The 11,001-nt window shown below is 32.8% G+C and overlaps 1 protein-coding gene across 2 annotated transcripts in view; it reads left to right on the top strand.

Annotated features, from left to right (window-relative positions):
• The window catches only part of LOC117106829 (alpha-N-acetylgalactosaminide alpha-2,6-sialyltransferase 2-like), a 37,451-nt gene extending 27,652 nt beyond the window's left edge, over positions 1 to 9,799 (top strand). The window contains exons 6-9 of one of the 2 annotated variants that reach the window (XM_033248299.1): positions 2,733 to 2,839; positions 7,364 to 7,476; positions 7,823 to 8,043; positions 8,608 to 8,743. In XM_033248299.1, coding sequence (XP_033104190.1) covers positions 2,733 to 2,839; positions 7,364 to 7,476; positions 7,823 to 8,037 — 435 coding nt within the window. In that variant the 3' untranslated portion in view covers positions 8,038 to 8,043; positions 8,608 to 8,743. Of the gene's footprint in view, positions 1 to 2,732; positions 2,840 to 7,363; positions 7,477 to 7,822; positions 8,044 to 8,607 lie in introns of both variants that reach the window. The other variant, XM_033248300.1, reaches the window with a different exon arrangement.
• The last annotated feature ends 1,202 nt before the right edge of the window (positions 9,800 to 11,001 follow it).

Raw genomic sequence — 11,001 nt, 5'->3', positions numbered from 1 at the left:
ATACCTGCGTCACTGGTTCACAGGTAATTAAAGTGCTTAATTACGTTTTTAATTCCAGTGGTTTATCTGTCTATCAAATGTCATATTTACTTCTTGTAGACTCATGATCTACAGTAGCATTTTGTTTGAGGGATAGTAACATTTACATGGGTCTCAAGTCCCCGGCAAGTTGCAAGAGTCTCCTTGAAATCAGGACAGCCTCCTAAACTCCGCGCAAGCAAACTAGAATCTCTGTGAGAGGATGCCATCTCCCGGAAATTTATGATATTTCATGTTTTTGCAATACTATATCGTTAATTGTCTCATGGACGTTAGTTCTGATGGATGCACAGCAAAATATAATTAGATGCGTTTACGAAAGCTCTATTCAACAATCTCCTGGAAGTGACTTCTTCCAATTTAGGACTCCTAACATCACAATGCATATTAATCTTTAGAAACTGCATGAATTAAGTACAGTATTTGAGCATATTTGAAAGTATAACTGCTTGGACTTTGGAGGTAACGCTGTACTGTAGGTGAAAATGAAGGAAAACCATTTTTCTTTAAGATGGCAGTTAATGCCTTGAATTAACGTACAAATAAGACCGATTTTGTAACTGAACAAAGATGTTTATGATGTGGCACTCGACCACAGTAGATGATTTTAGGATGATGTACAGTTCCTGCTAGATCGATACTTATATCATGGAGGTATATAATATTTTATACCTCCATGCTTATATACAGTAGACAATAGTGTCTGAACATCTGTTATCTACATTTAGCGAAGTACAGTACAAGAAATCTGATTACAAACTTTACCCTTGAAAATAACATAAAAAAATATTATACCATCTAATATATGTTGGCAAAGGTGAAAGCAACGGTGTCTATCTGTAGTTGAAAGTGGGTGGGGGAGGGGGAGGGGGTGGACAAATTGCAAAATAAGGAAGTAAGCTTGGCTGGGGCCAGGGGGCTGTCTGAGCCTCGGTGGAAGTTTCAGGGTTGAATCCTCGGAAGCTTTGGCGTCTATAGCCTTTTATAAGTCGTATCTAATTGATTTTATTGAATGCAATTATCCCCCGGAAGCTTTGGCGTCTGCCTTTTATAAGTTATATCTAATTGATTTTAAGGAATGCAGTTATGTATTTCCATGCTACATTTTCAAAATACAGTGGCAGATCTTGGATCTGCCACGAAATATTCATCATGAAAAGTTTCAATTTATTTTGGTAATCATAAACATGCCCACTTGTATAATTTGTGCAAACTTACATTCATAAAAATAATTATTTATTTTGTACTAACTTGTGACGTATTCGAACCATGAAAAACAAATAAGATAAACCTAAACAGTCTCTAATTTAGTATCTATGCGTGTACATTAGTTTTTGAAATCAATCAATAAAATTTGACTAACTATAATTTTTTTAAATTAGGAAAAGCAGGAATCTATGTATGCAGATAATATTAAACACTAGTATTATCCGGGTCTTAGTAATATACAAATGGAATAAATTGTTTTTGTAGAAATTGATTTTTGTAAAAATGTTGTCCTAATAGGTTAACAGGCTTCCAATTTTCACAACATACATTACATTTTTTTCAAAATAAATTAAGCCTCTGACAACCGTTGCACCCATAAAATCAATGGATTGGTTGCTGAGATGGATTAAATATATAATTTAAACACTAGCAACTAAAATGATAATAAGGATAATTAATAATGTGACCTTTTTTTGTATTTTCTATAAAAATGATGATAATTTGATCTATTTTTTGTTTTTTCTACTTTTCTTTTTGCTGCTTTGTATTTCCATAGTTGGTTTAGATATTGTGAATAATTTTGTGATGCAAACAATTTCAGCCTCGCTGCTGTTTGTATTTGTTTTCATATGTTTATAACTGTATAAATAAAAAAAAAAGAATACGAAATGTACAAACACTTGCGTTTTTACTCAGTTTTTGTTCAGAAAATACGCACCGCACTTGGAACAGAGCACAAGTGAACAGACAAATTTAATGAGTCATTCATAATTGTTGTACTTCCACTCCACTTACTTTGAAAAGTGGGGTTTTTACTATAGAAGGTTGGGGACAATACGTCCCCTACTGAAAAGTAGGGTAAGTGTACCCCTGTCCCCACAGATCGACGCCCATGTTTAAAAGGCTCAAAGTCATGTGTGCATCTATGTCAAAGGTCAAATCTAGAAAAGGTTATTAAGTTTATTACAGATTTGTAGAGAAGTTATTCGAATCGGGACCATCTTGATTTATATAATTTTTCTTTCCAAAGTTCTTCTTTTTAGTTCGAAAAATGTTATTATTTTATTTATATATGAAAGTTTGTGTGTATTTTTTTTTTATGTTATTTGATGTTTTTCATCCAGGACGTTTTTCCTTAGTTTGTACTGTGGAACCTGTCCTTTTGCATCTGTTTTGTTTTTGTGTCTAATGTTCTGTGATGTTTCTTTTTGCGAGTCGCAATAAATTTAATAAAGAGGGGAAAAAACATTTATTTACTGTAAATGCAGAAATATACTGCAAGCCATAATTATGATTATATGCACTGAACATCACTTGCAACAACAATATGGGTATTATATTTTGATTCTTATTCTGTTGTTGTGGTCTGTTGTAGCATAAGCCATTGTTAATATTATATGATTACAAAACATGAAAAATCTAGGCAAGGTAAAAATCTAGTATTTTATTGATATTAAATTTATTTCCTTATCTTTGTTCTTTAGGATGTATCGCTACTGTTTGCGATTTTTAAACCATATGATTTGGAATATATTGGAAACACAATAAACAACATGGCACCACCAGTTTTCATATCAAAAGGAAAATCCTAGTAAGTATGTACTTGTAGAATTTCAGAAGATGATAATATTTTTCAAGGTTATCTAACAAAAAACACATCAACTTAAATTAAACTTTGGAATATACATTTGAAAGCATCGTATAAGGTACCTTAATGAGCCACAGTTAAAAAAAAATAACAGGTTTTATACTTATTTACAGACATTACTAAAAATCCTTGATTTCCACCAGAAAGTAGTGTCTGTACTAAGAACATAGGAATTGTTAACAATGCTACATTTAAGTGACATGGAAAACATTTACATTCTTTCAATTCAGAGTTAAAAATAACTTAAAAGTAAGGAATTTAAATATTTATGTTTAATGTTTGAGTTTATATTTAAGTGACATGGAAAACATTTACATTCTTTTAATCAGGGAGGTAGCCAGGATTTTGAAAGGGGGGAGCCGTTATGCGAATTACGTATGACCCCGGCGGGGTCCTGGGGGCGAATTCCCCTGTGAAGTAGCGCAATCTGAACGTTCTTATAACTGTTTTGAGAGGATAAAGTGAAAATTGCAATATAAATTGGATTATAAATAAGTGCAACAATAATTATATAATAAATCAACAACCTGATCCAGGAATTCGAAAGAGAGGTGAACCAGGGAGGGACTTTTACAGACCAAGGAACCACCCACCTCAGCACCACCGTGGTTGGGGTTGAGGTTAAAAAATTTAGGATTAGGGCATCTCTAGATGGCCGGAAATTACGCTCTCACACTTAAATTTGAATGTATTTTTCTTTTTTTTTTCTTAAAAAAAATGAAGGGAGGGGGTGGCGGGCGTTGAATCCTCTGCTCAAAACATTCTTTATCCAGAATAGTCATAATCACGAAAAATTGACATGAAAAACAAGATCGACATCCTAAAAACATCAGGAGCCGACTCGATAGAGTTTAATGTCATACCCAGGGAAGGGCACAAATCTGTTTTGAAAGGTGGCGGGGGAGGACATTTTGTGAGTCAACACGCACCTCAGACCCACCATGGTTGGAGCTGAGGTGAGAAAATTTGAGGAAACAGTACCTCTAAATCGACGTTCCGCAAACTATGGTCCGCGGCCCAAATTTCGCGAAGTCATCTGGAAAATCATCATTGAAAAAAAATAACAAAGAGACGTTTTATCATGGAGAAAATAGTTTTTAATAAAGCCGCTTCACTGTTACAGTGAATGAGTCGCTTGCACACGCTGCTAAAGTGCCAGATGATGCGTGCTATTTGAATAATTATAAGCGGTTTTGTGTCTATGCCCACTCTGGAGCCTTTATCTGTATATTTATTCCTGATAGTGCTAGTATGCAACATTATTTTCTATATATAAATATACTGTAAATATACCTTTTTTAAGCATTAAATACATGTCAAGCGCGGATCCAGAGTTTACCCTGGCTCGCACAGATGGCTTCCCATATTGGGATGGTCATGAGAAGAGAGCTACAGTAGCTTGTTTTGTCGCTGGAAGATAAATTTTAGATATTCGAAAAGTTTTTGTTTTCTAGATTCTTTGAAATACACTTCGTGCATTATGAAACTCTATTATTGAATATACCCTGAATTCTTATTTTTTCACTACTTTGCTATGGACAATTAATAATTATGATGATGAAGAAGATGATGATGATGAGGAGGAAGCTGTGCAAGATAATTAACATGCCCTTTGTTGTGAAGTGTCAAGCGAGGCCGGTAGCCAAGTTACGGTTGGGAATGTTCAATGCACACAGTCGGACAATGATGATTTATGATACCTGTTTTGTATAATAATCTGAAACCCATAAAATATCAGTTCAGGTATTCATTTATCTTTATGGGGAAAATATAACATATGGACCATACAAATTAAAAAAGAATTCAAATAAAATTTAAAATATGTAAAATCGTTTTATGCATGCACTAACATGAGAACTTTAACCCAATAAATTTGATATGTATATGCTTTATGTTGTTTGTTGAATGAACTTCTTTAATAATAATATTACAGTCTAATATGACCACAACATAAGGAAGTCCATTCTGTAAATGTTTAGCATTAAATGTTTACAGAGAATTTCTTGCCAAGATTTGGTATGTTGGTCCCTGGCGCGGCCGGCTGCTGGGCCGCGGCTTGGTGCCTGGAATCATAAATAGGCCGTGAAGTAAAAAGTTTGCGGAACGCTGATCTACTTAATGTCCAGGACAACTTAGGCCTAACTATCTTACTAAGCTTTAACTATACTATAATAATTATGATCAACACTCACAACTTTTTTTTCGCATTTACAGTAGCACAATTTTCTTCACTTTTTATTGCTATTAATATTATTATCAATTATTATTATCGTCATCATTATCATCATGATGATGATCATCATCATTGTTATTATTTTTACTATTAGTATGAGTATTATTAAACAAAACTTGCAAAAGTATAAAAACGAAACTGAACCATACAGTATCGCATTTCTATATCTTAAAAGACCTGGCCTGAGACTTATGGATTTAGATTTTTTTAAATCACGCTTAGCCTATGTGTTCTATTAGGCCTATGTATAACGTATACTGATGCATATTTACATGTTTTAGAAGTATTCATTTTGAGTGATTCCAGGAAAGAATTTGTATTGGCCGCGGCTCCCACTGCTCCCCCTCTCGATACGTCTCTGCTTTTAATTCAGAGTTAAAAATAACTTAAAAGTATTAAGGAATTTAAATATGTAAGTTTAATGTTTGAGTTTATATGCTCAACACATAACCAACCATTTATGCCACCAAATCTTTCCTATTTTCAAAGTTCTGGCTGTGCCCCGGACAATAGGGAGATTTTGCAACCTTATGAAAGCAATAACGAATGCGATTACGTCATTATCGTTATCCTCATTCATGCCTGAAACATTCTTGACAATGTGCTGTATGAGGTAAATATCCTTGCTTCATGCAAAGGGCATGAATTGCCTATGTTGTTACAGATATGCTACTGTATGGGAAGGGTTATAAAAAAAAAAAATTTGATGAATGTAACCGTACTGATTGTCTCAAAATGCTGTCACAAAATAAATCAGTATGTCCAGTTAAAAAGATTTGTTTTTTTTTGTATTATATATTATACTTGTTATCATTTATTATAAACTTGAGTAAACTCCCTATTAAAATGCAAACACTCAAATAGAAGTAAATTCATAAAAAAGATATATCATCAGGATTTAATGGCAAATAATAATGCAATAGTATTCAGACCCCCAATGTTTATAGACAAGTTGATGCACGATGAATGTGAAATCGATTTAATTTTCAGACCTGATTAGTTGCTCTTCTTGTAAGTGAATTAACCTCTTGGGATTGAATCAAATCTGAATTGAAAAGAATTTTTAATATTCTACATAAATTATAATTATCCGTCTCATATTTAATTGATATTATACATATTTTTTGATAGATGAAATTTAATATTATATGTGCAGATTTATTTCTATTAACCAGTTAGACTATTGCTTATGGCACTCATAGTCATCTAATACAGTAATTAGAAATTTAATATGCAATGTATCATACCTATTAATAATTAAAGTTGAAAACCTAATTTGTATACTGAATTAACGAATAATAATTATAATATTTCTATTTAAATTATGTTCTGCTTGTACTGCATCTAGGCGAAATTGCTTTATGTAACACCTGGCTTAAGCTTTGTCATTACAGGTAACATGTGAATTTATTCAATGTGACTGCCTTCCTGTTGCACTAACAGCCATTGTTGTTGCATGCATAGAGTGAAAACGATTGAGTTATTTTATCATAAGTTATTAATGTGTAAATGAGGATCACAATGAAAATCTGTTCGTCTTCTGTATATTTTTTTTTAATTCTGAAACTGCTCACATGGTTGCACAGTTTAGCATCTGGATTATCAGTTATAATTTCTGACATAAAAAGAAAGGGAATTTAAGACGATCTGAGTGGATTGCATACATGTATTTAAAGTGAGATAGTATTTAAAAATTTGTATCACATTATATTATTATTATCTTTAAATTGAATACATAATTATACCAGTATATTTTATTTATGGTGCTGCCTCAGAAAGACCTTACTGAAAAGTCAGTAATTAAAGTATTTCTAGAGGTTGAATATAAATCAAAATTTGCAATGATATTTTGTCATGTGAGAACTATTAATTTGATTTGAAAAATTCAAGTGACTGAGTGGTAAGGCAGGGGCGCCACTAACTACAGCCTTAACATTGGCACTGATTCGAGCCACACCTTGCTCAGGTTCGGTTGGTAGAACCAAGTCTTCTCTGATAGAGACTTAAAACTGGAGATCCGGTGTACACATCAGACTTGTGTGCAATATAATCCTATTTAAGAACCCATTGCATCTTTCACTGCAGAATAGTAGAGGGTAAACTGCGATGCTACTAAGCACCTCTCCACGCTGCTACAGTAGTCACGGACTACACTCGTACGTAATTCAGCAGAACAGCTGCGAGGTATTGGTCATTCTCCTAGCTTTACCTTTTAAAATCTTTATTTTTTGCAGCAAAATAAGAAGACCATTAGCAAATAAAGACCGACTAAAGTTGCTACATCCAGATTTTTTCCGATACACATTCACACATTACCTAGATGGCAAGTCGCATCGACCTACGACAGGTAAATAGCATGTTTCATTCCAATTGAATTAATATGCTCTATATAAACTAAGTGTGATTATGAGGCTTACGGAGTGGAGTTGTTTTGCTTGTGAGAAAAAATACAGGAATGGAACTCAGGACCCTGGGATTGGAAGGCAAGCATCTTTACCACCAAGATAATCAACTTTGGTATTGTTTAATATTAAAATATTTTTTATTATAATTCTTAATATATACGTTAACATTTATATAGCGAAGTCTATTATATTATTGAATTTCTCTGGATAGATAGATAGATAGATAGATATTACAAAATTTGTTTTTGGTTTTCAATTGGTACTTTTTCGTTATTTTCATCCATGTAGGCGCTCTGAACGTCATCCTAGCCCTTCAACTATGTGATGAAGTAGATATATATGGGTATGGCTATGACCCTAGGTTTACCATGCATTACTATGACAAGAAATTTGTCATCCACACCAATAGATCCACAGCCACGCATGATGTTGACAATGAACGCGTTCTTTGGAAAAAACTGCATGAAGAGGGCATCATTAGGTTTTTTAAAAGAGACCTGTAATAAGAGGTTGGCTACTTAAAATATCAAAGATTTGGCTTCTTTCCTGTAGTCCCCACATACTATGTTTTATTCTTGCCATTCCTCGAACTGTTGTGTTTTCTTCAGTGAATCTTCCCTTTTGTAAATCTGTAGTCACGTCTGTATGTTGAAGATATCGCTTGAATTTTTATAATTATCAACATTTTAAAGAGCAAGGTACATTGCGTTTTTGATCAAACACGACTTAAAAAAAAAAATTTTTTTAAATAAAAAATTATTTCTGTATTGTCCTTGTTCAGAGGTTTGATTGACTACTGTCATCATTGAAAAGGTCATGAACTCGAAAATTCTGTAATATATTACAATAAATATTTTGACAAAATATTCCTTTGTAGCATTACAGTTGATTTTGTAATTAAATGATTTGTTAAAACATAATTTTCCAACATTTAGAAGAGTATAGCAATTTGGTACCTATCCTCTTCTGTAGTGTACAGTGTGTGAAAGTGCTGGTATTTGTAAACAGTTCTTTACATTCAGTATTTAATTGTCATTTTCTATTCTTCACTATTTTGTCTTCTCCGCATGTAGGTGCCCTCATCGTTATCCTAGCCCTGCAAATCTGCGATGAAGTTGATATATATGGCTTCGGATATGACCATCGGTTCACCATGCACTATTACGACTCGAAGTTTGTTGGTCATACTGACAAATCCACCGCGCTACACGACGTTGATAATGAACGAGAACTGTGGAAAAAACTCCATGACGAGGGAATTTTAAGACTTTTCAAGAGAGACATCTAGAAATAACAACCTGTTTCACAAGCTGAAAGACATTCACTACTGTGCCTTGCTCTTCTGAAGCTTTTATATTGTGGTAAAGAAAATTTATTGCCTGACCTTTGAACTTGAACCGTGCAAACAGTACACATACGGAGGAGGGGGCAGACAAATGTGTACATTCTTACATTCTACTATTTAATGTGTTTATAATTGATATAACAATGGCAACATTGTTCAGTTTTATCTTCTTCATTTCCTTCACCTCGGTCAAAGCACAGCTACAATATAAGAAACTACAACTGCATTTTCAGTTTGTTACAAAAGTTTCTAATGAGTCATTGGATTAGATGAATATTTCCTTGCTAGGCCAAGATATGAATGCACACAGTGAACATAATAAATCTCGCTTTATGGTGCTGGTTAACATGAATGTCATGAAGCGTAGACCATCCTAGGCAAGGCCTAGAAAGGCGTAATGGTTATGAGATAACGAGGTGATTAACTTATACAAGAACTGAAAACAATAAAGACAATGCTGAAATAATTCATAATAATGTTTACAATACATGTTAATGTATTGAACAATGTCTACTAGGTAATAGGCATACCTAATGACCCCTAATAAACTTTTTTGTATTTCGAAGAGCTGCAAAGAGCTCTGCGAACAGTGTCAGTGAGCGTACTACCGGTAACAAATCATTCCAATACGTGTAGCTAATGCACATGCACAGTAATCACTGAGCAAAGGCCATCGCAACTAACAGTTTGAATTATGAATATATAGCAACCTCTGTACAACCAGCAGTTTGATAGGCTATGTAAAAGGTGATAGACGTCAAGTAATTTCGTACACTATAGGAATAGAAGCCTTAGGAGCCATTATTTCCTTCTGTGGCATTTTAGGCATTTTTTTCAGGAAATAATGGCTCCTTCAGCTTCTATTTCCTATTGTACTCAAAACCTGACTATAATTGCTTATTAGTGTATTGTTATGTTAATTTTTGGGTGATGCTATTGTTTGTTATTTTTGACATGATATTTGTTTTGTTTTTATTATTGTTTATTAATGTTTATTATTGATTATTATTTATTAATGTATTCATTATATAATTCTTTATATTTTAATATTCTTAAGAATTTATATTACTAAAGCAAGTTTAGTCTGCTGATCTTTCTACTGGATATAGAGAATTTACAATAAGGACCAGTTCACTTCACTAAGAAAATCACTATATACCAGTTTACAATGATAATTGTCAAGAAGAATAGAGATAGAACTATTGTATAATAACATGAATATATTCATGACTAAAGGCAAATTCAAAATATTTCCAAATTATCTTTATGATGAAATAATAATTAATATTGCTAATTATAATAAGAATAGTGTATATTTATATTATGCCACCAAATGTACGCAATGTATCAGATTATAATATGTGATCCAGGCTACATGTTTCTGATCATTCTCACTACACAACACACATCCAACAGCTTGTAGTATCATAACGATGCAATGTTTATACATACTGTATGCACTATTTTATATACTGTATATACACACGTGTATATAAGATTTTATTAGCCTAGTTGTATTATGTTATATATTTATAATAGAGGGAGATAGACGCATTTTGAACCAAACTACAAATTCAAGAATTCACTCATGAAGCAGACATTCCTATTGCTCTGGAAGTCTACCCATCATTTACTTTGTATGCTTTATAGACCATGTTTAGTAGGTGGATTTTAAGGGCTATGAGTGTTGCAAAACGGATACCGGCCATATATAAGTGCTCATTTATTATTATTATTATTATCATCTTTATTAAAATTCAACTTTATTTTTTGTCCATTCCTGAAAATTAAATTACTTTATTGAGTTCATACATGATTGTTCTATATTTCTGGTCATAAGCATATTCCCAACAAAATTTTGAATTTTAATTATATTTCTTCATATTGGTTGTTTATCACCTGGACTAATTTTGATTTGCCCATTATTTTTCACATGTGATATTTGCTTCTTTTGCGATATATGTTTTGAAAGATTTTGTGCAATTAGAAAGAATGAAAATTAGAACAATTTTGTAACTTTATTATTGTCTCTTAATCAAGGCCAACAGTGCGGTAAATATAAAACTTGTTGAGCATATATATATATATATATATATATATATATATATATGTATATGTGTGT

The sequence above is a fragment of the Anneissia japonica genome, unplaced genomic scaffold (genome assembly GCF_011630105.1).
Source record: "Anneissia japonica isolate Jap-2015-1 unplaced genomic scaffold, ASM1163010v1 scaffold1165_len1893470_cov193, whole genome shotgun sequence".
Classification (NCBI taxonomy): Eukaryota; Metazoa; Echinodermata; class Crinoidea; order Comatulida; family Comatulidae; genus Anneissia; species Anneissia japonica.
Note: the sequence above shows the minus strand (reverse complement) of the source record. Positions and strands in the feature narration are given on the sequence as shown.